The sequence below is a fragment of the Erpetoichthys calabaricus genome, chromosome 5, assembly GCF_900747795.2.
Source record: "Erpetoichthys calabaricus chromosome 5, fErpCal1.3, whole genome shotgun sequence".
In the NCBI taxonomy this organism is placed as follows: Eukaryota; Metazoa; Chordata; class Cladistia; order Polypteriformes; family Polypteridae; genus Erpetoichthys; species Erpetoichthys calabaricus.
The window spans coordinates 242,672,339-242,699,043 of NC_041398.2; the positions used below are offsets into that span (position 1 = coordinate 242,672,339).

A 26,705-nucleotide genomic window follows, 5' to 3' on the forward strand; every position below is an offset into this window, starting at 1 on the left:
GGTCTGAGTGTCTGAGCTTGCGTGGGTCCTGATAAAAACCAAAGAGCCAGGCCTTTAATGAACTCTTGGGCACGACCATCAGCAGTGTGTTTGTCTGCGGAGAGAGGGTCGACCTCGTTGAGAGGTTTACTTACCTCGGCGGTGACATTCATGTCTCTAGTGACTCTCCCTATGAAGTCAGTAGAGGATTGGGTGAGCATGGGAGGGAGCTAAAAGGCTCAAATGAAGGCAATTCCATGCCAGACCAGGGAATGGCAGGGTGCACTGATCCTTACTATTCTTCATCGGCAGACCGATCACGGGAAATATCGCCTGAATCCAATGACATCAATTCCGTTTCCAACCCCGATGACACCACTTCCCCTGCCTGACTTTAAAGCCACCATGTATGCCTGTTTGTTCTTGTTTTGGACTGAAGTCTGTAAAAAAAAAAGAAAAAGAAAAGAAAAAAACTCTGAACCACAACCTTCACTTTAGGCAACTAAAGTGCGACTGGGAGACAGCTAAAGGGTTCTGAATAATAGTAATTTCACACCAGACCAGGGGGCAGCGAGGTGGACTGACTTTCTTCCTTGATCGCTTCCATGGGAAATCCCACACGGTTCCGGCACCTCTGATGACATCACTTCCGGTTCCGGCACCAGTGATGATGTCACTCCTGGTCTCGGCATATAAAGCTGCCATCTTTAGCAACCAGAGTCAGTTCTGTTTTGAGACTCGTACTTGTGAACATCTCGCAATTAATTAAACCCTTTCTGCAGCCAAGGCACAATATACGGGTGGTTGCCCCGCACCTTTTGATGACTTTGTGTTGTTTTTGTGACAGTGGCGTAGTCGGCAGGATGCTTAAAGCCCAGAATAAACTGGGACAGGACCTGAAGTATAACCAGGTGGGAGGGTACCAAGGCCAAGTTTCTGGGTGGGGGGGGTTCGTTCCGGTGTCCGGAAAGACCCGGTGCAGGTCCGCTCCCAATATGCATAACCAGGCTAGTAAAAAAACAAAGGGCGTGTGTGGGAGAGAGACACAGGAGTAGGCTGGTTCCTATGGGGGAAGTGAAGGGGGCTTACTATGCTCTCACCCCACTGGGGTCAAGATCCCAGCTAAATAAATATATTTTCGTTTGTCTACGTTGTCCCTTCTTTCTCAAAACACAAGCCTTCCTTTTCTTATGCAAATTTTTCGTGTTCGTCTTCCATCTTAAACATAGACTAACTGTGCCAGATTGTCAATAACGGTAACAATTGAGTTTTTGCCTGGGTGTCAGCTCTGCTCATTTTTAATTGTCATTATTAAGATACAACGAAGGGAGCAAACTGCACAGAGAAAGGGCAAAATATAATGAAAACAACAAAAGAGAGATAAGCATTTAAATCTACAGCAAAAGGAGAAATATTTCTAAATGTCTCTCTGTTCTATAAAAAAAATCCTGTGACGAGACAAGACTTTTTTTGAAGATATTTTTTCCAAGTCCCGCGAGATGAGACTTTGGCCATGAGATTTGTTCAAGTCCCACCCTCCTCTCAACCATTTCAGGTTAACAGCCTGCGGTCCTCTCACCTCTCATTCCTGTAAATGCTTTTGTCAGACACAGTTCCTGTGCGCTCAGCTCTTATAAATTTTAACGTTTTCCTCACTTTAAGTTCCCAATACAGTAATCCCTCGCTATATCGCGCTTCGACCTTTCGCGGCTTCACTCTATTGCGGATTTTATATGTAAGCATATTTAAATAAATATCACAGATTTTTCGCTGGTTCGTGGGTCTCAGTGGACAATGGGTCTTTTAATTTCTGGTACATGCTTCCTCAGTTGGTTTGCCCATTTGATTTCATACAAGGGACACTATTGGCAGATGGCCGAGAAGCTACCCAACCAGAGCGTGTATTACGTATTAAATAAAACTCCTCAAATATATTGTGAGCACGGGGGCTGTTTGCACCCCTAGAGCATACGGCCGCTCCTCAAAAAACACTGAAAGATTACATTTACATTGCTCCCTTCCTTGCTGGATTTCCTTGCAGCTGCTTTGTCAAGTGACATGCTTCCTGCATGGTGTTTTGCATACTTAAAAGCTCGAACGGCACGTATTGATTTTTGATTGTTTGCTTTTCTCCGTCTCTCTCACTCTCTCTGACATTCTCTGCTCCTGACGGAGAGGCTGTGAGCAGAGGGGCTGTTCACACACTGGCCTAGAGGATATGGACGCTCCTCTAAAAAATGCTGAAAGACTTCCTTCACATTGCTCCCTTCCTTGCAGCTGCTTTGTCCAGCGGTGCTTCGCATACTTAAAAGCCAAACAGCCCTATTGATTTTTGATTGTTTGCTTTTCTTTCTCTCTCTCTCTGACATTCTCTGTTCCTGACGCGCACTCCTTTGAAGAAGAAGATATGTTTGTATTCTTTTAATTGTGAGACGGAACTGTCATCTCTGTCTTGTCATGGAGCACAGTTTAAACTTTTGGAAAAGAGACAAATGTTTGTTTGCAGTGTTTGAATAACGTTCCTGTCTCTCTACAACCTCCTGTGTTTCTGTGCAAATCTGTGACCCAAGCATGACAATATAAAAATAACCATATAAACATATGGTTTCTACTTCACGGATTTTCACCAGTAATGGAGGAGGGATTACTGTATTTTATGATGTACTATGTCGAAATCTAATTGAAGAATTTCATCCTGAAGGGTTATCAACAGAAGAAATGAGTACATAGGCAATCTCAGCACCGAAAAAACGATGAAGTCAAACGAATTAACGTGAAAATTGTTGATCGGTTACACGGCAAACTGGTTAAATGCATATAAGTAGACTCTGCTGAAACAGCTGGCGGTGATGGTGTGGAAGATGAAAACATCAACTTACAATATCACAAAGAATATCTACAACCGTTAACACCATACGGTCTTACACCGAAGAAAGGTAATGTACATCTTCAGTGGATAACATTAGACACCAAAGGAGATCTTGATATGCCATTCGTATTAAAACATTTACAGTTTCCCGTTAGAAGAGCTTTTACTATGACAATTTACAAATCTCAGAGACAAACATTCGAAAAAGTCAGTTTATTTATTAGAGAGAAAGAAACAAAATTCACTCACAGGCAGTTATACGTTGCGTTGTCACGCTGAAAGTCCAAACACGAAATCAAAATTCAATGCGATATTGAAGAAAGTTTAATTCAAAAAATAGTTTTTACTGACGTTTTACAGTACAGTAAACTTACAGTGTAAGTCTAAAAAAGTACTTTTGTGTTAATTTCAAAGCCAAACAGAACGAAAACGTATAATGCAGCAAATACCTCTAACGCAACATTCAATTTATTACGTTTTACTATTTTTTACTCTGGTTAATTACTCGCTGTAATGTAAAATAGTTAGTTCTATTATGCATATGTAACAATTCCCATGAAAATAACAATTGTACATCCGCATCCCCATACGCGAGCGGCAGAACTGCAAAGTGGCTAATGTGTAGCGCCCGCACGAGGGTTGGCGAGCGAAGCGAGCAGAGGGCAGAGCCCCCTAGTCTTATAAATATAACAATGATGCTGCGGTGCTTTTCTGAATGTGGAGGAAAAAAGAGGAAAAAAAATACCAGCTAATTAAATTTGATCAGGGTGATTAGTTGTTGTCACTGATTATGAAGCTGGTTGGAACAAAAACCTGCAGCCCCATTGGGGTGCCCAGGAATCCCTGACGTAGAGATTCATTCATAGACAACATCTTTGCATCCTATGAACAATTAGGCCAGGTTTTTACTTCACGCAACGCATGCTGCAGTAGACGCTCCTGTTATGCAAGCGTTGTACTGTTTATACTTGCGCGCGTACTTTACGTAAATCTGGAGGAATCCAGCAGGTGGCAGTGCAAGATATCATCACGGTGAGAACAGGTTCGGCTTCTCTGTGTTGTGAATTGCCTGAAACATCCATTAAATTCCAAGGACATCTTACCGCAGTATCTCTGAAAAGGATGTTTAATGATTAAATCCATCAATCCAGGGATGTGTCCATTTCAGCTAGCATTGGGCACGAGGCAGAAACAATCCCTGGACAGGTCCTCAGTTCATCGCAAGGTGAATACAAGCACACACATACACGGGTGTCATTTTAGTGTCACCAAATCTGCATATCTTTGAAAGGAAACCGGAGCACAGTGTGGAAACCCAGCAAGAAAACATGTCAACTCCATGCAGGGAACACCAGCGACGTGACTCCCTGAGAGACAGCTCCGCCACTGTGTCACCACCAAGTGTGTAATTATTGACAGTATTCATTATTTAAATTAAATTAACGATTTATCTGTAAAACGTAACATGCATACTTTAATGCATTTCATCATGAAAGTGATATCAAGTATAAATCTAAGGATTGTAAATGTGCAGAGAGCTGGAATATCATACATTTAATGTGTTCTGTGTGGTGATCTATTGCTGTTTGCTGCTGAAGTCAGGTCAGGAGGAAGCCCCAGAAAAAAAAGATGGTATGTGAGACTTTTCAAATGTATCGGGAATGTGTGACGCTTGAATATAAAAGCACCACGAATGCATCTGTATGTCAGCATTTTGCTTCACACATTGAACCATACATCAAACATCGAAGCGCACACATCGATCTCGGAGGATCCACATACTGGCTGTCACATGTAGATAGTAAACAGAGACACTGATGTCACATTCCAACATTTATCACGCTGTGCCCCCCCCCCCCCCCCCCGCCCCCTCTTTGCTGGTACTGCAACTCGAGACATGCGTCACGTTCATTTCTGAAGACCTGCTCAGAGGACGCGTCAAATGAACGCGTGGCAGCCATGATGTCCGTGTTTTGAGCGTGAAGTATAAACGAGCCCTTACACTCTAACACAGTTCTTTCACTTCCTCCACATTATGGGCAGGAGTTGATTTGAACTGAATTCTGTCAAGTTTGGCTTGCTTGTACGGAATGTTACTTGCCTTTAATAAATTCAATAAAATGTTTAAAAAAAAAAATGGATGGTGAAACATAACCCGGCTGGGAGGCCAGCCTGAAGGAAGGACAGGGAGATCATTCAAGCTATATGTGGCAGCAACCCAGGAGGGCAGGTACACTATGGGACACCCATCAGGGCCGTTCTTAGGTTATTGGGGGCCCTAGGCAAAGATACCTGTTGGAGCCTTGCTACTTCTATCCGTATGAATGTAGGATAATTATTTTATCCATATGAATGCATAATAATTATTTATCCGTACAAATGTGTAACACTGCGGTGGGTTGGCACCCTGCCTGGGATTGGTTTCTGCCTTGTGCCCTGTGTTGGCTGGGATTGGCTCCAGCAGACCCCCGTGACCCTGTGTTCGGATTCAGCGGGTTGGAAAATGGATGGATGGAATGTGTAACAATTAGTGAGGTAAAGCTTATCATTTTATGATTATACTGTATAGTATATATACCAGATTTGAGAGGAACATGTCAAAGGAAGCTACTGACTAAAGCTAACGTAGCATGTAAATGAAACCTTTAATGTAAAAATACCTTGCGTACTTTCATTTTTGCAAAGTCTTTGATTAATAATAAATAATAATAAGTTACATTAAGTGTGAATAATCAAGGGAGTCGATGACTTCGTGCTCAACTGATATTAATGCAAAGCCATTATAATCGATCTGATATGCAGACGCCCTGGCAGGTGAGGAGCAGGATCTGCCCTCCCATTGGGGCCCCACCGTCAACATCGATGCTGCCTGTCGTCACTGTTTCCTCTCTGCTCATATGTAACCATACTGATAATTCCATCCATCCATCCATTTTCCAACCCGCTAAATCCAAACACAGGGTCATGGGGGTCTGCTGGAGCCAATCCCAGCCAACACAATCCTGGGAAGGGTGCCAACCCACCGCAGGACACACACAAACACACCCACACACCAAGCACACACACACGGGCCAATTTAGAATCGCCAATCCACCTAACCTGCACGTCTTTGGACTGTGGGAGGAAACCGGAGCGCCCGGAGGAAACCCACGCAGACACGGGGAGAACATGCAAACTCAACGCAGGGAGGACCCGGGAAGCGAACCCAGGTCCCCAGATCACCCAACTGCGAGGCAGCAGCGCTACCCACTGCGCCACCGTGCCGCCCTACTGATAATTCTCCCACCGAAAATTTGTACTTCTGAAATATGAACCTGTAAGTTGTATCTGGTTACAGCTAAAAAAAAAAAAAGGCTGGGCAGGGCCCTTTGGCAGTGGGGGCTCCCTAGGCGGTCGCCTACTTTGCCTATGCCTAAGAACGGCCCTGCACCCATGGGGCCTGCTGGGGCTTGCAGTGCCAGACAGCAGCCCTGTTGGGGGGTCCCTGGGTTCCAGCAAGGGGTGCTAATAGGAGGCAAGCATCTGCTATGCCCTGGCACCACAACTACTCCCGTGTCCAAGAAAAAAAGGAACCTCCCTGCCACATCTGGGCAGGTCGGATTCGGGACGAATGGAGGACAAAGCTCACCTGGAGGTGTGGAGGAGAGGGAAGAGAGAAATAAAAGAGGAATTGTGTGTACTGGAGAGCCATTGTGAAGGTACTGGTGATAATAATTCATTTATTTGAACTCTGGTCTTGTGTTTGTGTGGTGGGGTCTGTGGTTTGGGAGGCGTCAGCGCCCCCTACTGGTCACATAACATAAAGTAGAAAATTGAGATTCTAAAAAAAGTCTCTTAAAGTACCCCATTTGAAAGAAGAAAGAAAAAACAAACTTTCAAAAACAACACTAAAAGGTCACCTCCTGGAGCTGTTGGTCCTTCTTCTTGGCTGACAAATTGAGAAGCTTGTCCAAGGCTGTGTAGTACTTCTCTGTTTCTTTCTCGTATTTCTTCCTTTCTTCCTAGAAGACACAAAACAAGGCCGCAGTAAGTCATTTTACTTTTGTTGTTCCACTTTGATCGTGTCGCTTTAAGGCAATTCTATCATACATGTAGATCAGTGGTCTCAGATTCTGGTCCTGGAGGGTCGCAGTGGCTGCAGGTTTTCATTCTAACCCTTTTCTTAATTAGTGACCTGTTTTTGCTGCTAATTAACTTCTTTTGAATTCATTTCAATTGACTTGCTCTTGAAGACTCAGACCCCTTAATTGTTTCTTTTTCCTTAATTAGCAGAGATATAAAATGAGCCAAAATATGAGCAGCAAACTGTGACCATCATACAGTATCTGAAAATAAAGAAAGATGAAGGTCTCAGGAATGTTGATCTGCTCACATCCTCAAAACATTTTAACGGAGCTCTTAGAAAAGAGAAAATCAACAATTTCAGAAATATATGTTATTGTACAATGAGAGGAGCAACAATCCAAGGAATTAAACAACGAGTTTAATTAACAACAAGAATCAGCGCCTAATTAAACAACTGGTTGGAATGAAATTGGTTGGAAACTGAGTTGGTCTTCTTTTGGCTCCCTCACGTCACGTTTCATTTCTGTTTGGGTGCCATTTAAGGAAATAAATGAAACTATTCAGGGGAACAAATCTTAAAAAAACAAATCAATAAAAATGAAAGGAAAAGGAGTTAATTAGCAGCAAAAATTGGTCACCAATTAAGAAAAGGGTTAGAATGAAAATCTGCAGCCACTGCGGCCCTCCAGGACCAGAGTTGGAGACCACTGATGTAGACATGAAGCTGCGCAGGTTCTATATATATTATAGAACTCTCTGCCTGTCCATCCATCCAACCACTTACCGAATCCGCTAAATTTTAAGAGTTCCAGACATGCAGACCCTTCAGCACCTTCACTTCAGACCCCTTCACTTGCGCTCATTGTGTTACGCCGCAGCTTTTATGCTAAAACCATTTACATTCATTTTTACCCCTCATCAGGTTAACACTCAGATACCCCAGAATCGCAAAACGAAAACAGGCCTTTAGACATTGGATCACACTGACACAAGTATTCAGACCCTTTACTCGGTACTTACCGTATATACTCGCGTATAAATCAGGTCTGTAAACCTGAAAAATCAAGCATAAAAATCAGACTCCGACTTATACGCCCATTCAAGAATATGACACTTAGTTTTTTTTTTTATTTTTAATTTTATTGACCTTTGCGGAGTCAATGGAGGCTCTGATCAGGGGTCTTGAGAGACTGACCGAGGAGTCCGAGTGTCTGGGCTTGCGAGTGCCCTGGATAAAAACCAAGATCCAGGCCTTTAATGACCTCTTGGGCACGGCCATCAGCAGTGTGTCTATCTGCAGAGAGAGTGTTGACCTTGTCGAGAGGTTTACTTACCTCAGCAGTGAAATTCATGTCTCTGGTGACTCTTCCTATGAAGTCAGTAGACGGATTGGAAGAGAATGGGGGGTTATGAGGTCGCTGGAAAGGGGGGTGTGGCGCTCCCAATATCTCAGCAAAAGGACGAAGGTCCAGGTCTTTAGAGTCCTGGTGCTTCCTGTCTTGCTATATGGTTGCGAGACATGGACGCTATCCAGTGACCTGAGACGAAGACTAGACTCCTTCAGTACTGTGTCTCTCCGGAATGTCCTTGTGTCCCGTTGGTTTGACTTTGTGTTGCTCATGGAGTCCCGAATGAGGCACATGACCTGCATTGTGAGGGAGCGTCAGTTACGACACTACGGCCATGTGGCTCGCAAGATCCTCATTGTTGGGGAGCCGAGTGGCAGGACCATGCCAAGGTGTCGCCCACGTAACACTTGGCTGTGGCATTTCTAGAGGGTGGGACTGGACCGTGTGTCTGCCTGGGGGGTTGCCAACTGGGATACCGAGCTGTTTCATCGTGTGGTGGATGTGGCAAAGATAGATAGATAGATAGATAGATAGATAGATAGATAGATAGATAGATAGATAGATAGATAGATAGATAGATAGATAGATAGATAGATAGATAGATAGATAGATAGATAGATAGATAGATAGATAGATAGATAGATAGATAGATAGATAGATAACTTTATTAATCCCAAAAGGAAATTCCCATACTCCAGCAGCAGCATACTGATAATAACAATATTAAATTAAAGAGTGAAAGCAATGCAGGTATAACAGACAGACAATACCTTTGTATAATGTTAACGTTTACTCCCCGGTGGAATTGAAGAGTCGCATAGTGTGATGGAGGAACGATCTCCTCAGTCTGTCAGTGGAGCAGGACGGTGACAGCAGTCTGTCGCTGAAGCTGCTCCTCTGTCTGGAGATGATCCTGTTCAGTGGATGCAGTGGATTCTCCATGATTGACAGGAGTCTGCTCAGCGCCCGTCGCTCTGCCACAGATGTCAGACTGTCCAGCTCCGTGCCTACAATACAGCCTGCCTTCCTCACCAGTTTGTCCAGGCGTGAGGCGTCCCTCTTCTTAATGCTGCCTCCCCAGCACACCACCGCGTAGAAGAGGGCGCTCGCCACAACCGTCTGATAGAACATCTGCAGCATCTTATTGCAGATGTTGAAGGACGCCAGTCTTCTAAGGAAGTATAGTCGGCTCTGTCCTCTCTTGCACAGAGCATCAGTATTGGCAGTCCAGTCCAGTTTATCATCCAGCTGCACTCCCAGGTATTTATAGGTCTGCACCCTCTGCATACAGTCATCTATGATGATCACTGTACCAGTGTGTGCTCCTCAACTTGACTTGACTTGAGTTGAGTTGAGTTACCCACTGACCTAACAGAGGAGAGTTTGGATTCTTCCAGTTGAGCAAGATAAGTCTACATGCCAATAGTGTAGTAAAGGCAATCACAGTTTGTTTGTCCTTCTCCACTTTAACCCCCGGTCCCCCCCCCCCAGTGAGCCCACCAGACAGAGCTGTTAGTGGATTAGGAGGGATTGTGACACTAAGGCTGTCTGAAAGGCATTTAAAGATTTTGGTCCAGAATGATGTTAATTCGGTGCAGGCCCAAAACATGCGGCCCAATGAGGCTGGAGCTTGATTGCAGTGTTTGCATGTTGGATCTCGCCCTGGAAAACATTTTGGACAATTGTAAGCGAGAGAGATGTGCTCGATATGTCACTTTGAGTTGAATAATTGTATGCTTTGCACATATGGAGCTTGAGTGAATTCTGAGCATTGCTACCTTCCACTCCTTTTCTGAGATATTGAGTGAGAGATCCTTTTCCTGCTGTACTCTGGGAGCTCTGAAAGGGAGGGACTATAAAATAGTTTTATATATTACGGAACACATCTTCTTGCCTCCTCCAATCTTACACCAGTTTTCTCAGGCGCATCAAATTTTGTTGCAGCAGCACAGTTACCAATTTCTTTCGCCACTTCAACGACTTTTCATTTCAAACCAGTTTAATATTTTCTTCTGATCAAAAGCTTCATTGTAGATAAGGGATGATCTTATGATAAAGGTGTATGAGGAGGTGAGATACCAAAAATGCAAAATAGTGCAAATGTCACTTCGGAATAGTTAATTAGAACACTCTAGACGAGAACAGGCCATTCAGCCCAACAAAGCTCGCCAGTCCTATCCACTTATTTCTTCCAAAAAAACATCAAGTCAGGTTTTGAAAGTCCCTAAAGTCTTACTGTCTACCACACTAGTCGCTTATTCCAAGTGTCTATCGTTCTCTTTGTGTAAAGAAAAACTTCATCATGTTTGTGTGAAATTTCCCCTTAACAAGTTTCCACCTGTGTCCCCATGTTCTTGATGAACTCATTTTAAAATAACAGTCTCAATCCACTAGACTAATTCCCTTCATAATTTTAAACACTTCAGTCAGGTCTCCTCTTCATTTTCTTTTGCTTAAACTGTAAAGGCTCGGCTCTTTTAATCTTTCCTCATAACTCATCCCCTGTAGCCCTGAATCAGCCGAGTTGCTCTCTTCTGGACCTTCTCTAGTGCTGCTATATCCTTATGGAGACCAAAACTGAAACCCAGTACTCCAGATGAGGCCTCACCAGTGTGTTATAAAGCTTGAGCAGAACCTCCTGTGACTTGTACTCCACACATCAAGGCGCTATATAACCTATATAGCCTTCTTAATGGCTTCTGAACACTGTCGGCAAGTTGATAGCTTAGAGTCCACTATGACTCCTATATCCTTCTCATAAGCTGGACTCTCGATTTTCAGATCGTCCATTGTGTTTTCAAACCTAACAGGTCAAGTATTACCATGTGGTCACATAGACACAATATATAGGGGAAAAAAAAGGGGCAGGTGCTCCGTGGTTACTCTCTCAGGTGGGTGTTAGCATATCATAATCTCTTGGACCAATAATGTGAGTTTTCGACTGACATTATAAAATACCGGAAATTATACATTAAAATCAAGCCCTGACTTATCTGCGGGAGAACTTAAACACGAATATATACAGTAGCTGAAACCCCTTTGGCCTAGAAATATCCAGCTGCAAAAAGGGCAGGTTTTAGCCTCTGGACAGATCCGCACACCACAGACACTGTGCAGACTGTGAAGAGAAGCTTACTACATAAGCACAAGCATTCATTATTGAAGGATGGAAAACAGTTGCCTGCTTATGTCAAAGTTCTCCTCAAACAAAGTTTCAACCACAATTAGTATACAATATGTCATGTAGGCCCTGGCCGGGACGCCTCTCTGCTGGAAAGACTGGATGAGAGTGCATCCAGACCATTATCTCTCCCAGAGCACTAAATGGCAACCACCCCAGGGTTGCAGCAGTGCCTCAAACGCCCGGCAGTGCTCCATGGGAGTTGGAGTTTGGTGTGGCCTTGTTGGGTACTGTGGGGACTGCCAGGGGGTTGCTGCAGCTATTACTGAGCCCTTGGTTTCAGCACTTCCTTCACACCTGGAAGTGCTGCCAGAAGAAGGTCAACGAGCACCTGGAGCACTTCAGGGTCCCCATATAAAAAGGAGCCAGCAGCCACTATTCCGGGAGCCAGAGTCAGGTGGGAGAAGACAAAGCTTGCCAGGAGGTGTGGATGTGAAGAGAGAGAAGAAAAAGAGAGAAGGAAGAAGAAGAAAGGACTGTGCTGTATAGCTGGGAAACGGGAAGGGGTTAAAGAAAAAAATAAGTGTGTGTGTGTGTTGTACTTGTGTCCTGCGTCTGTCTGTGTTGGGTTTGGGCAGCTGGAGCGCCCTCCGCTATGCCACAGATACTATTCTCAAAACAAAAATCTTCCTTTATTTTTTTACCTTTATTTATGCCTTTCACATCTATCTATCTATCTATCTATCTATCTATCTATCTATCTATCTATCTGTTATATAGTGCCTTTCACATTATCTATCAATCTATCAATCATATAGTGCCTTTCACATCTATCTATCATATAGTGCCTTTCACATCTATCTATCTATCTATCATAGAGTGCCTGTCACATCTATCTATCTATCATATAGTGCCTTTCACATCTACAGTGGTGTGAAAAACTATTTGCCCCCTTCCTGATTTCTTATTCTTTTGCATGTTTGTCACACAAAATGTTTCTGATCATCAAACACATTTAACCATTAGGCAAATATAACACAAGTAAACACAAAATGCAGTTTTTAAATGATGGTTTTTATTATTTAGGGAGAAAAAAATCCAAACCTACATGGCCCTGTGTGAAAAAGTAATTGCCCCCTTGTTAAAAAATAACCTAACTGTGGTGTATCACACCTGAGTTCAATTTCCGTAGCCACCCCCAGGCCTGATTACTGACACACCTGTTTCAATCAAGAAATCACTTAAATAGGAGCTGCCTGACACAGAGAAGTAGACCAAAAGCACCTCAAAAGCTAGACATCATGCCAAGATCCAAAGAAATTCAGGAACAAATGAGAACAGAAGTAATTGAGATCTATCAGTCTGGTAAAGGTTATAAAGCCATTTCTAAAGCTTTGGGACTCCAGCGAACCACAGTGAGAGCCATTATCCACAAATGGCAAAAATATGGAACAGTGGTGAACCTTCCCAGGAGTGGCCGGCCGACCAAAATTACCCCAAGAGCGCAGAGACGACTTATCCGAGAGGTCACAAAAGACCCCAGGACAACGTCTAAAGAACTGCAGGCCTCACTTGCCTCAATTAAGGTCAGTGTTCACGACTCCACCATAAGAAAGAGACTGGGCAAAAACGACCTGCATGGCAGATTTCCAAGACGCAAACCACTGTTAAGCAAAAAGAACATTAGGGCTCATCTCAATTTTGCTAAGAAACATCTCAATGATTGCCAAGACTTTTGGGAAAATACCTTGTGGACTGATGAGACAAAAGTTGAACTTTTTGGAAGGCAAATGTCCCGTTACATCTGGCGTAAAAGGAACACAGCATTTCAGAAAAAGAACATCATACCAACAGTAAAATATGGTGGTGGTAGTGTGATGGTCTGGGGTTGTTTTGCTGCTTCAGGACCTGGAAGGCTTGCTGTGATAGATGGAACCATGAATTCTACTGTCTACCAAAAAATCCTGAAGGAGAATGTCCGGCCATCTGTTTGTCAACTCAAGCTGAAGCGATCTTGGGTGCTGCAACAGGACAATGACCCAAAACACACCAGCAAATCCACCTCTGAATGGCTGAAGAAAAACAAAATGAAGACTTTGGAGTGGCCTAGTCAAAGTCCTGACCTGAATCCAATTGAGATGCTATGGCATGACCTTAAAAAGGCGGTTCATGCTAGAAAACCCTCAAATAAAGCTGAATTACAACAATTTTGCAAAGATGAGTGGGCCAAAATTCCTCCAGAGCGCTGTGAAAGACTCATTGCAAGTTATCGCAAACGCTTGATTGCAGTTATTGCTGCTAAGGGTGGCCCAACCAGTTATTAGGTTCAGGGGGCAATTACTTTTTCACACAGGGCCATGTAGGTTTGGATTTTTTTTTCTCCCTAAATAATAAAAACCACCATTTACAAACTGCATTTTGTGTTTACTTGTGTTATATTTGACTAATGGTTAAATGTGTTTGATGATCAGAAACATTTTGTGTGACAAACATGCAAAAGAATAAGAAATCAGGAAGGGGGCAAATAGTTTTTCACACCACTGTATCTATCTATCAATCATATAGTGCCTGTCACATCTATCTATCTATCAATCATAGAGTGCCTGTCACATCTATCTATCTATCTATGTAAAGGGGTCTGTAGACTACACCCCTCACCCCCTATGTCTTGGAGTGGGAGTGCTTCCCTCAGAAGTGCATGCGTGACACTATACACTCAATCGGTCACTTTATTAGGCACACCTTGTTGGGATGGACCCCCTTTCGCCTTCAGAACTGCCGTAATTTGTCATGGCATAGATTTGTTGGGCTCTTGAGCAAGGCCCTTAATCTGCAATTGCTCCGTCGTGGGTTATGACGTTAATCTGCCTCCAGTCCTGCAAGAAGGCCCTCCAACATGCAGGGAAAAACCTGGGGCTGTGGTGAGAGAATTGGCACTCCAGCCACCATAAAAATACCTCCCACTGTTCCATTCCATCTGAACTGGTGTGGTGCTGAGGTGTCACCTCACATGGCTGCACTCGGGTCCTAATTTGGGATGCTGAGGTAGTTTGTCTGGTGATGGTGTTTGCAGCAATGCGCTGTATCAGTGCAGGCTCCTAACCTCTCACCTCTCTTGATAGATTCATCAAGGTGCCTTGAACATTCCTCAGGGATTGTGGTCCACATTGACATGATAGCATCACACAGTTGCTGCAGATTTGTCAGCTGCACATCAATGATGCGAATCTCCCATTCCACCACATCCCAAAGGTGCTCTACTGGATTGAGATCTGGTGACTGTACAGGCCATTGGAGTCCAGTGAACTCATTGTAATGTTCAAGGAACCAGTTTGAGATGATCTGAGCTTTGTGACATGGCACGTTATCCTGCTGGAAGGAGTCATCTAATAATAAACTTTTTAGTGAGTGAGGAGGTGCACTGCCTGCAATATCTTATTTTTTAAAATACAATCAGTGGCCACTTTATTAGGAACACCTTACTAGTACCGGGTTGGACCTCCTTTTGCCTGCAGAACTGCCGTAATCCTTCATGGCACAGACTGAACAAGGTGCTGCAAACATTCCTCAGGGATTGTGATCCATATTGACATGATAGCCTCACGGAGTTGCTGCAGATTTGTCAGTTGCACATCCCTGATGCGAATCTCCCAATCCACCACATCCCAAAGGTGTTCTACTGAATTGAGATCTGGTGATTGTGGAGGCCATTTGAGTCTAGTGAGCTCATCGTCATGTTCAACACAGCAGTTTGAGATGATCTGAGCTTTGTGACATGGTACGTTATCCTGCTAGAAGGAGCCATCAGAAGATGGGGACACTGCGGTGATAAAGGGGTGGACATGGTCAGCAACAATACTCAGGTAGGCTGTGGCATTTAAACGATGCTCAGTTGGTACTAAGGGGCACAAAGTGTGCCAAGAAAATATCCCCCACACCATTACAGACACCTACACCATCCTGAACCATTGATACAAGGCAGGATGGATCTTTGATTTCATGTTGTTGACCCCACCATCTGAATGTCACAGCAGAAATTGAGACTCATCAGACCAGGTGACGTTTTTCCAGTCTTCTAATGTCCACTTTTGTTGAGCCCGTGTGAATTGTCACCTCATTTACCTGTTCTTAGCTGACAGGAGTGTCACCTGCTGTGGTCTCCTGCTGCTGTAGCCCCACTGCTTCAAGGTTTGACGTGTTGTGTGTTCAGAGCTGCTCTTCTGCTCACCTCATTTGTAACAAGTGCTTATTTGAGCTCCTGTTGCCTTTCTGTCAGCTCAGACCAGTCTGGCCATTCTCTTCTGACCTCTGGCCCATTGAAGTGCCACTCACTGATATTTTCCCTTTTTCAGACCATTCTCTGTAAACCTTGGAGGTGGTTGTGCGTAAAAATCCCAGTAGATCAGCAGTTTGTGAAATACTCAGAGCAGCCCGTCTGGCACCAAGAGCCATGCCACGTTCAGAGTCAATTCAGTCCCCTTTCTTCTCCATTCTGATGCTCGGTTTAAACTTCTTGATGACGTCAACAGGCCGAAATGCATGGAGTTGCTGCCATGTGATTGGCTGATAAGATATTTGCATTAACGAGCAGTCAAACAGGCGTACCTAATAAAGTGGCCGGTGTGTGTCCGCTGTATTGTGGTTATAAATAAGCATACCCAGCATGCATGCATTCTGTTTATATCGAAAGCATTTGTTTGACAGTCCATATTTTTATGGCACAATGCATCTGAATTTGCTTGAACGCTGGGCCATTTAATTTCTGACTGGACTGTGTTTTACACATTGTAATGTGATTTTTAAGGTCAATAAAAAAGAAATTACAAGGCAGTGAGCAGCCTGCTGTCCCTAATGATCTCTTAATGGACGTGCCTGAATCCGTGACCAGAGGATGACCCGAGAGTAACGTCATTAGCTGGCATGGAGAGGAGAAACAGGAGCACGTCCATTAGGAGGCCCGCTTAATATTCTCAAATTGACATTAATTTTTATTATTATGTTTATTATAATGAATTAAAATGTAATATTTAGTCCTTTCGTTCTAAAATTTAGGTAATTATTCTGCTCCTCTACTGATGCCTTGTGCGGGGATTGTTCTTTCCTGGTGCCCGATGCTTGCTGTGATAGGCACCAGCTGCCCTGCATCCTAGCGGGTTAAGAAGATGGATGGATAGACGGATGGATGGAAGGAAGGACGGAAGGATTCCATTCATCCATTATAGGGTTTAGAGGTTCATTTTTGTCATGTGTAATATCATCCATTTTCTAAATTAGGATTGTTGCAATGCTGGTTAAGAAAGGACATGAAGAGAGTCATCTCTAGATATGGCACCAGCCGTGGCACCACAGTCCAGCCATCTCCTGGATGACCTTTTTGATTGTCTCCATCCATCCAACCATCCATTTTCCAACCCGCTGAATCCGAACACAGGGTCACGGGGGTCTGCTGGAGCCAATCCCAGACAACACAGGGTGCAAGGCAGGGAACTAATCCTGGGCAGGGCGCCAACCCACCGCAGGACACACACACACACACACACAAACACACCAAGCACACACTATGTCTCCATTCAGAGCCAATTCTGACAGTACAGAGTGCAAGGCTGTCAAACAGGCACACACATTGAACAGTGTCACTTGTATTGTGGGCTCATTTGTGGTAAGCGATACCACCCCGGGGCAAGAGGGGGCGCTGTTGCTAACAGTTTTGTCTCCAATTTCACCTGTAGTGGCTGAGACGATGCCCAGTGAGGGTGATTCCATCTGGATCACTAGAAAAGCCTGGATGCCCACAGAGAGAGTTGTCTTAATCTGGGCTCGGAACGTCAAACAGACCTGCGTCTTCTGAACTGTTAAACAACAGTAGGACTGCCTTTTATTTCTGTTACCTCTGCCAGTTTTGCACTATTGAGTGCCTGTTTTCTTTAATAATATTTGTATAAGGATTAAATGGGGTGACCAGGCTGGGACGGCAACACTTTGCATGTCCTTCCACCCATCCACAACAGGTTATAAAGGTCCATTAAGCTAACAGGGGTGGCATGTTGTTGCAGTGGTCTGTGCCGCTCTTCATCGGATCCTGGGCGTTGTCCATGTGGAGTCTGCGTGTTCTCACCATGTCACTGTCGATGTGTCAACGCGTGGGCCCTGCAATGGACTGGGGTCCTTTTCAGGATTGTTTCCTGCATTCCACACAGTGCTGCCAGGGTACACACCAGCACCTTGAAATGAATCGAGCAGGTTTGAGAAAGGACACCGTACCATACTGTACCACACAAGAGGGCTCCACATAATTGGCAATTTCAAAGACATGCAAAAAAAAATATCATGTAACAAGTTAATAAGCCCTGTCAAACTTACAGACATTTATTTACATAATATTACTGGATAAACAGTTAGAAACTATTCCTAGAAACAGAAATTACTATGACCTCATTCTCAGAATTACTTAATTAAATCAGAAAGCAAATCAATTCATTTCTGAGTTTCCCCATTGGATTAATTAAGTTTATCTAATCTAATCTCATTTAATAAAGAAGTCACTTGGACTCAGTGGGTTTGAGAATGTTAGAAATAAACAAACAAATCCACCGTAATAAAAGGAGAAATACTGTATTATGTGTGTTTGTCTGGTTGCTGTGTGTCTGTTATTCCAATAGATGGCACATCACAAACATTTGTAGCAATACATTACATTTGGCATTCTAACAGATGGCGCATCACAAACATTTGTAGTAATAAAATGCATTGCATTTATCATTCCAACAGATGCACATCACAAACATTTGTAGTAGTAAAATGTATAGCATTTGTCATTCCAACAGATGGCGCATCTCAAACATTTGTAGTAATAAAATGCATTGTATTTGTCATTCCAACAAATGGTGCATCACAAACATTTGCAGTAATGAAATGTATCGCATTTGTCATTCCAACAGATGACACGTCACAAGCATTTGTAATAATAACGCACATTGCATCTGTCATTCCAACAGATGGCGCATCACAATTATTTGTAGTAATAAAATGCATTGCATTTGTCATTCCAACAGATGGCGCATCACAAACATTTGTAGTAATAAAATTTATTGCATTTGTCAATCCAACTGATGGCGCATCACTAATATTTGTAGTAATGAAATGTATCGCATTTGTCATTCCAACAGATGGCACGTCACAGGCATTTATAATAATAAAGCACATTGCATCTGTCATTCCAACAGATGGCGCATCACAAACATTTGTAGTAATAAAATGCATTGCATTTGTCATTCCAACAGAACGCATATCACAAACATTTATAATAATAAAGTACATTGCATCTGTCATTCCAACAGATGGCACATCACAAACCTTTGTAGCAATAAAATGCATTGCATTTGTCATTCCAACAGATGGTGCATCACTAACATCTGTAGTAATAAAATGCATTGCATTTGTCATTCCAACAGATGGTGCATCACTAACATCTGTAGTAATAAAATGCGTCGCATTTGTCATTCCAATACATTCCTGATGTAAGTAGTAGTTGTGTTACCTGTCTAAAATGGGTTGAAATCTAAGCAACGCAGATCTCGACATTAACGTTTGCAGTGCACCATCTATTGAAATTTTATTTGTAATGCATGTAGTATTAAAATACATTTAATCACAAACATTTGTACTGCTGCAGTGGGCTAGCGCCCTGCCCGGGATTTGTTTTCTGCCTTGCGCCCTGTGTTGGCTGGGATTGGCTCCAGCAGACCCCCGTGACCCTGTAGTTAGGATATAGCGGGTTGGGTAATGGATGGATGGATGGACATTTGTACTGATAAAATGTATCGCATTTGTAATTCCAACAGATGGTGTATTGCTAACATTAACCCACTGTCTGGAAGATGATGTACAAATGGAGGAAACAAGTCACACGATTTTCATTCATTTGATTTGTGAGCTGAATCATCACCCAGTAACAAGTCACACAACTTTCAATCAGTTGGTCATTACGTAAGAATGGGTCGCACGATTATTGCTCATTTGACTCATGAACCGAGTCATTACCCACCAATGAGTCACATGATTAATGAACAAATCGTTACCAGAGGCAGTGTCACCTGGTTCTCATTCATTTGATTCATGAATAAATTGCTACCCGAGATTAGCGCATTGGATTAGCACAAATATATCACTCTTGCAAGTGAACTATGATGCTTAGTGCGATAAGAGAAGTTGCAAAATCAACCGAAATGTTCGAGCAAATTCTACAAAAAAACCTCAATCTAAATCCGTGAAGTAGTTCTCTCGTTCGCTAACTAAGCAGAGTTGAGGTTATGCCCTGAGGCAGACGCATGAGTGAATCTTAGCGCAATGAGAAATTCACAAAATCAACCCGGAATGTTCAAGCAAATTCTAGAAAAAAACCCAATCGAAATCCGTTAAGTAATTCTCTCGTGAAAAGTGGACAAATAGACAGAACGCACTTGAACCACGAAATTTTTAAAACTGTTTCTTTGCGAGCACCTATGGGCCAAAGGTAACCTACATTCCAAATTTCAAGTCCCAAGTCCTTGTAGTTCGGGAGATTTCGTGATGAGTGAGTCAGTGCTATTTGGCTTCATACATACATACATACATACATACAGGGTGAGTCAAAATTACGTAAACACTAATGGATAATTTTTATTTCTCGACCACACCTTTCCCGGTTGATGGATTGGTCATGGTGGACCACTGCCATGGCCTCCACACTCCCCTGATATGACGCCCTGTGATTTCTGGTGATGGGGTATGGTGAAGGAGCGCGCATGTGTATAGCAGGAAAGTTCATGATATCAATGACCTGAAGGGCAAAATATGGACTGTGGAATCATCTACTCCCTGTGAACTGTGTGCCTGGGCTTTAAATGGTATTGTTACACATTGGTTTTTGTGTGTTGGACATGAAGGCAAACAGGTTGAGACATTACTGTAAATCATCTTGCACATATGAAGTATGTTTTGTGCATATACACACACCCACACTATCTATCTACAGTGCATCCAGAAAGTATTCACAGCGCATCACTTTTTCCACATTTTGTTATGTTACAGCCTTATTCCAAAATGGATTAAATTCATTTTTTTCCTCAGAATTCTACACACAACATCCCATAATGACAACATGAAAAAAGTTTACTTGAGGTTTTTGCAAATTTATTAAAAATAAAAAAACTGAGAAATCCCATGTCCATAAGTATTCACAGCCTTTGCTCAATACTTTGTTGATGCACCTTTGGCAGCAATTCCAGCCTCAAGTCTTGTTGAATATGATGCCACAAGCTTGGCACACCTATCCTTGGCCAGTTTGGCCCATTCCTCTTTGCAGCACCTCTCAAGCTCCATCAGGTTGGATGGGAAGCGTCGGTGCACAGCCATTTTAAGATCTCTCCAGAGATGTTCAATCAGATTCAAGTCTGGGCTCTGGCTGGGCCACTCAAGGACATTCACAGAGTTGTCCTGAAGCCACTCCTTTGATATCTTGGCTGTGTGCTTAGGGTCGTTGTCCTGCTGAAAGATGAACCATCACCCCAGTCTGAGGTCAAGAGCGCTCTGGAGCAGGTTTTCATCCAGGATGTCTCTGTACATTGCTGCAGTCATCTTTCTCTTTATCCTGACTAGTCTCCCAGTCCCTGCCACTGAAAAACATCCCCACAGCATGATGCTGCCACCACCATGCTTCACTGTAGGGATGGTATTGGTCTGGTGATGAGCGGTGCCTGGTTTCCTCCAAATGTGACGCCTGGCATTCACACCAAAGAGTTCAATCTTTGTCTCATCAGACCAGAGAATTTTCTTTCTCATGGTCTGAGAGTCCTTCAGGTGTCTTCTGGCAAACTCCAGGCGGGCTGCCATGTGCCTTTTACTAAGGAGTGGCATCTGTCTGGCCACTCTACCATACAGGCCTGATTGGTGGATTGCTGCAGAGATGGTTGTCCTTCTGGAAGGTTCTCCTCTCTCCACAGAGGACCTCTGGAGCTCAGACAGAGTGACCATCGGGTTCTTGGTCACCTCCCTGACTAAGGCCCTTCTCCCCCGATCGCTCAGTTTAGATGGCCGGCCAGCTCTAGGAAGAGTCCTGGTGGTTTTGAACTTCTTCCCCTTACAGATGATGGAGGCCACGGTGCTCATTGGGACCTTCAAAGCAGCAGAAATTTTTCTGTAACCTTCCCCAGATTTGACAATCCTGTCTCGGAGGTCTACAGACAATTCCTTTGACTTCATGCTTGGTTTGTGCTCTGACATGAACAGTCAACTGTGGGACCTTCTATAGACAGGTGTGTGCCTTTCCAAATCATGTCCAGTCAACTGTATTGACCACAGGTGGACTCCAATGAAGCTGCAGAAACATCTCAAGGATGATCAGGGGAAACAGGAGGCACCTGAGCTCAATTTCGAGCTTCATGGCAAAGGCTGTGAATACTTATGGACATGTGCTTTCTCAATTTTTTTATTTTTAATAAATTTGCAAAAACCTCAAGTAAACTTTTTTCATGTTGTCATTATGGGATGTTGTGTGTAGAATTCTGAGGAAAAAAATGAATTGAATCCATTTTGGAATAAGGCTGTAACATTCATAAATTTGTAATGCATGTAGTATTAAAATACATTTAATCACAAACATTTGTAGTGCTGCGGTGGGCTGGCACCCTGCCCGAGGTTTGTTTTTTGCCTTGTGCCCTGTGTTAGCTGGGATTGGCTCCAGCAGACCCCTGTGACCCAGTAGTTAGGATATAGCGGTTTGGGTAATGGATGGATGGATGATGCGCTGTGAATACTTTCCGGATGCACTGTATATATCTATCTGTCTGTCTATCTATTGTGTCAGATGGCCAGGACCCTTGCCCAGCTGGGATGCCTCCACACTGGAAGGACCTCCCTCAGAGCGATAGATGGCAGCCCCCCCTGGGCTGCAGTGGTGCCTAGGACTCCCACAAGGCTTCATGGGAATTGGAGTTTGGTGCAGCCCTGCTGGGATCCATGGGTGCCGCAGGTGCTGCTGAGCCCTGGAGAGGAGCTCTCCTGCCCCACCCGGAAGTGCTGCCGGAATTAGATCAACGAGCACCTGGAGAACTTTCCTGATGTCTTATAAAAGGAGCCAGCAGCCACTACTCGCGAGACCAGAGTCGGGAGGAGGGAGACGAAGCTTGCCGAGGAGGAGAAGGAGATTGGAAAACGTATAAAGAAAAGAAAGAAACTGTCTTGTTGTGCTTGTGGGAGATGGGGAAGACGTTTCCCACAAGAGAGAAGAAAATAAAATCGGTGTGCTTTTGTACTTGTGCCTACTGCGTCTGTCTGTGTCGGGTTGGGGCAGTTGGAGCACCCCCTACTGGCCACACTATATATACACATATGTACTTACTTACAGACATACATACACACAACATAAGGTATGAATTACTAAATTATAAATAACATCCCACCCCCCCGACCCCCAAATTTATATACATGGCAGGGTCTAATCCTAAAAATGTAACAAACAAATCAAAGGAATCAATTCCCTAAAGCAGGTAATTCAAAAGAGTCAAATCAGTAAAGTGAATCTACATGCCCACCACAACTGGTGATGACATGCCATCCATGACCCCCTCCTGTCACCCTTAACAACCTCATTTGAAGGTCCTAAAATGGTGACCCCCTAAACAAAATGTTCTGGAGTAATAACTAAAACAAAATAAAATAAAATAACACAAAGAAACACTGTATTTGCACTGAAGCAAAAACCATATATGTGCCCAAACGATTCCTTAGTCTCTAAACAGCCCACCACAACCACCCCCAAAGCAATATATTAATCACTTTTAAAGCCCCAAGAACTGTCTAGAAAAATTAAAAATGAGAGTCAAATCATGACAAGTCCATTGTAGGACCCAGATTGTACAGAACAATCTCACAAAGGAAGTGCCTGCTGTGCCATAATCTGGCCAGCAGAGGGCACTGCTGAACTAGAGCCAGATGTTTATTAAAACAGCTAGAAAGGCCGCATTCATTTTGACTGAATTGTGTTACAGGACAGTCATTGGATAACCAACTTGTTTTACTTTATTGGCTAATTTGATTATTTGGGTAAAGATTTCAGTTGGCTGCAGGAGATTAACAGCAAATCTAAAGGTCAGGAAGGCATTTTCAATAGAAAGACCCCATCTAGGGCGAGGATGTGGCCGCTCACAAAAAATAGGCTTTCGTCAGTGCAAGTTAGTCGGCCAGCAAGGATGTGGCTTATATTTAGTCCTTCTATGAGGAGGTAAGTTTTGTATTTTCATTCATGTTGTGTAAGTCACATCACTGAGCAACAGCAAGTCAGCATCCTGTTTTTCGTTCATATTCTCTTTTGACTGTTTCATTTGGAAATCCCCAGACCTTTGACACAACTGAAGAAACCAACAACAATGCTGCCTGAAAGTGACTCAGAGGTGTTAAAGAGAAGGGGCACTGCGAGGAACAAAATCTGTAGGACAGCCAACCTTCACAGAGTGTACAGAGGACTCAAAGTGTTCAGCCCCCTTCACTTTCTGCACTTCATTGTATTATAAATTTAATTTCATAAATGGATACATTTGACATTTGTGCCCATCAATGTATACTCAATAATAATGACAAAGTGGACACACATTTGCAGAAAGGTTTGTAAATGTATTGAAAATCAAAAATTGAAATCTCTCCAGACTAAAAGTATTCAGACCATTAATTCAATACTTTGTAGAAGCCCCTTTGGCAGCAGTTCCACCATCCAGTCTTCTTTAGTAAGTCTCTACAAGCTTTACACACCTGGATTTGGGCAGTTTCTCTCATTTTTCCTGGCAAAAATGGCAAATGAATGAATTGAATTAAATTTACAGGGGCGGCACAGTGGCGCAGTGGTAGCGCTGCTGCCTCGCAGTTAGGAGACCTGTGGTTCGCTTCCCGGGTCCTCCCTGCGTGGAGTTTGCATGTTCTCCCTGTGTCTGTGTGGGTTTCCTCTGGGGGCTTCGATTTCCTCCCACAGTCCAAAGACATGCAGGTTAGGTGGATTGGCGATTCTAAATTGGTCCTAGTGTGTGATTGGTGTGTGGGTGTGTTTGTGTGTGTCCTGTGGTGGGTTGGCACCCTACCCGGGATTGGTTCGCTGGGACTGGCTCCAGCAGACCCCCGTGACTCCGTGTTTGGATTCAGCGGGTTGGAAAATGGATGGATGGATGGAATTAAATTTACATTAAAGTGTGCAGAAAGTGAAGGGGGTCTCAATAATCTATGAATAATCCAGCATACTGTATGTGCATTTGGCCATTATATAGTGCCTTATCTATCAAATAGTGCCTTTCATATCTATCTTATAGTGCTTTATCTACAGTCATATGAAAAAGTTTGGGAACCCCTCTTAATGCTTTGGATTTTTGTTTGTCATTGGCTGAGCTTTCAAAGTAGCAACTTCCTTTTAATATCTGACATGCCTTATGGACACAGTAGTATTTCAGCAGTGACATTAAGTTTATTGGATTAACAGAAAATATGCAATATGCATCATAACAAAATTAGACAGGTGCATAAATGTGGGCACCACAACAGAGATATGACATCAATACTTAGCTGAGCCTCCGTTTGTCCTCTAGACGCTGTCCTCCTATAGCCTTTGATGAGTGTCTGATTCTGGATGGAGGTATTGTTCACCATTCTTCATACCAAATCTCTCCAGTTCAGTTCAATTTGATGGACAGCCTGCTTCAAATCATCCCATAGATTTCCAATGATATTCAAGTCAGGGGACTGTGACGGCCATTCCAGAACATTGTACTTCTCCCTCTGCATGAATGCCTTTGTAGATTTCCAACTGTGTTTTGGGTCATCGTCTTGTTGGAATATCCAACCCGTGCGTAACTTCAACTTTGTGACTGATGCTTGAACATTATCCTGAAGATGTTAATATTGGGTTGAATTCATCTGACCCTCGACTTTAACAAGGGCCCCCAGTCCCTGAACTGGCCACACAGCCCCTCAGCATGATTGAACCTCCACCAAATTTGACAGTAGGTAGCAGGTGTTTTTCTTGGAATGCGGTGTTCGTCTTCCGCCATGCAAAATGCTTTTTTGTTTTGACCAAACAACTCAATTTTTGTCTCATCAGTCCAAAGCACTTTGTTCCCAAATGAATCTGGCTTGTCTAAATGAGCATTGGCATACAACAAGCGACTCTATTTGTGGTGTGAGTGCAGAAAGGGCTTCTTTTTCATCACCCTGCCATACAGATGTTCTTTGTGCAAATTGCTCTGAATTGTAGAATGATGTACAGATACACCATCTGCAGTAAGATGTTCTTGCAGGTCTTTGGAGGTGATCGGTGGGTTGTCTGTCACCATTCTCACAATCCTGCTCATATGCCGCTCCTGTATTTTTCTTGGCCCGCCAGACCTGCTGGGTTTAACAGCAACTGTGCCTGTGGCCTTCCATTTCCTGATTCCATTCCTTACAGTTGAAACTGACAGTTTAAACCTCTGAGATGGCTTTTTGTAGCCTTCCCCTAAACCAGGAGACTCAACAATCTTTGTTTTCAGATCTTTGGAGAGTTGCTTTGAGGATCCCATGCTGTCACTCTTCAGAGGAGAGTCAAAGGGAAGGAAGCCCACCTTGTGATTGACCACCTTAAATACCTTTATATCTCCTGATTGGACACACCTGTCTATGAAGGCTTAACGAGCTCATCACACCAATGTGGTGTTGTAAGTAATCAGCATTGAGCAGTGACAGGCATTCAAATCAGCACAATGACAAGGGGACCCACATTTGTGCACAGCCAGTTGTTCACATTTGATTTAATTTCATACAACTAAGTACTGCGTCACTAAAAATCTTTGTTCGGAAAACAACGCAGTACTCCTAGGAAATGAAAGACAGACCACTGTTATCTTTTTTGTTGAAAGGAGAGTCAATTATTATGCAGGCTGAGAGGGATTCACAAACTTTTTCATATGACTGTATCTTTCTATCTATTATATAGTAAATTACACATTATATATATATATATATATATATATATATATATATATATATATATATATACACATACATATATACACATATATATACATATATACACATATATATACATACACACACACACACATTTACTAGCCACTTTATTAGGTACATCATGCTAGTACAAGGTTGGACCCGCCCTTATGTTGGAGACATTCCTCAGAGATTTTGGTCCATATTGACATGATAGCCTCACGCAGTTGCTGTGCAGATCTGTCAGCTGCACATCCCTGATGCGAATTTCCCATTTCACCCCATCCAAAAGGTGCTCTGTTGGATTGAGATCTGGTGACAGTGG

At 43.3% G+C, this 26,705-nt stretch overlaps 1 protein-coding gene across 13 annotated transcripts in view; it reads right to left on the minus strand.

Annotated features, from left to right (window-relative positions):
- Nucleotides 1-26,705, minus strand: part of arhgap10 (Rho GTPase activating protein 10) — a 204,789-nt gene that overhangs the window by 82,292 nt on the left and 95,792 nt on the right. For all 13 annotated transcript variants that reach the window (XM_051928148.1, XM_051928146.1, XM_051928140.1 and 10 more), the window contains exon 5: nt 6,748-6,849. In XM_051928148.1, coding sequence (XP_051784108.1) covers nt 6,748-6,849 — 102 coding nt within the window. The remainder of the gene's footprint in view (nt 1-6,747; nt 6,850-26,705) is intronic.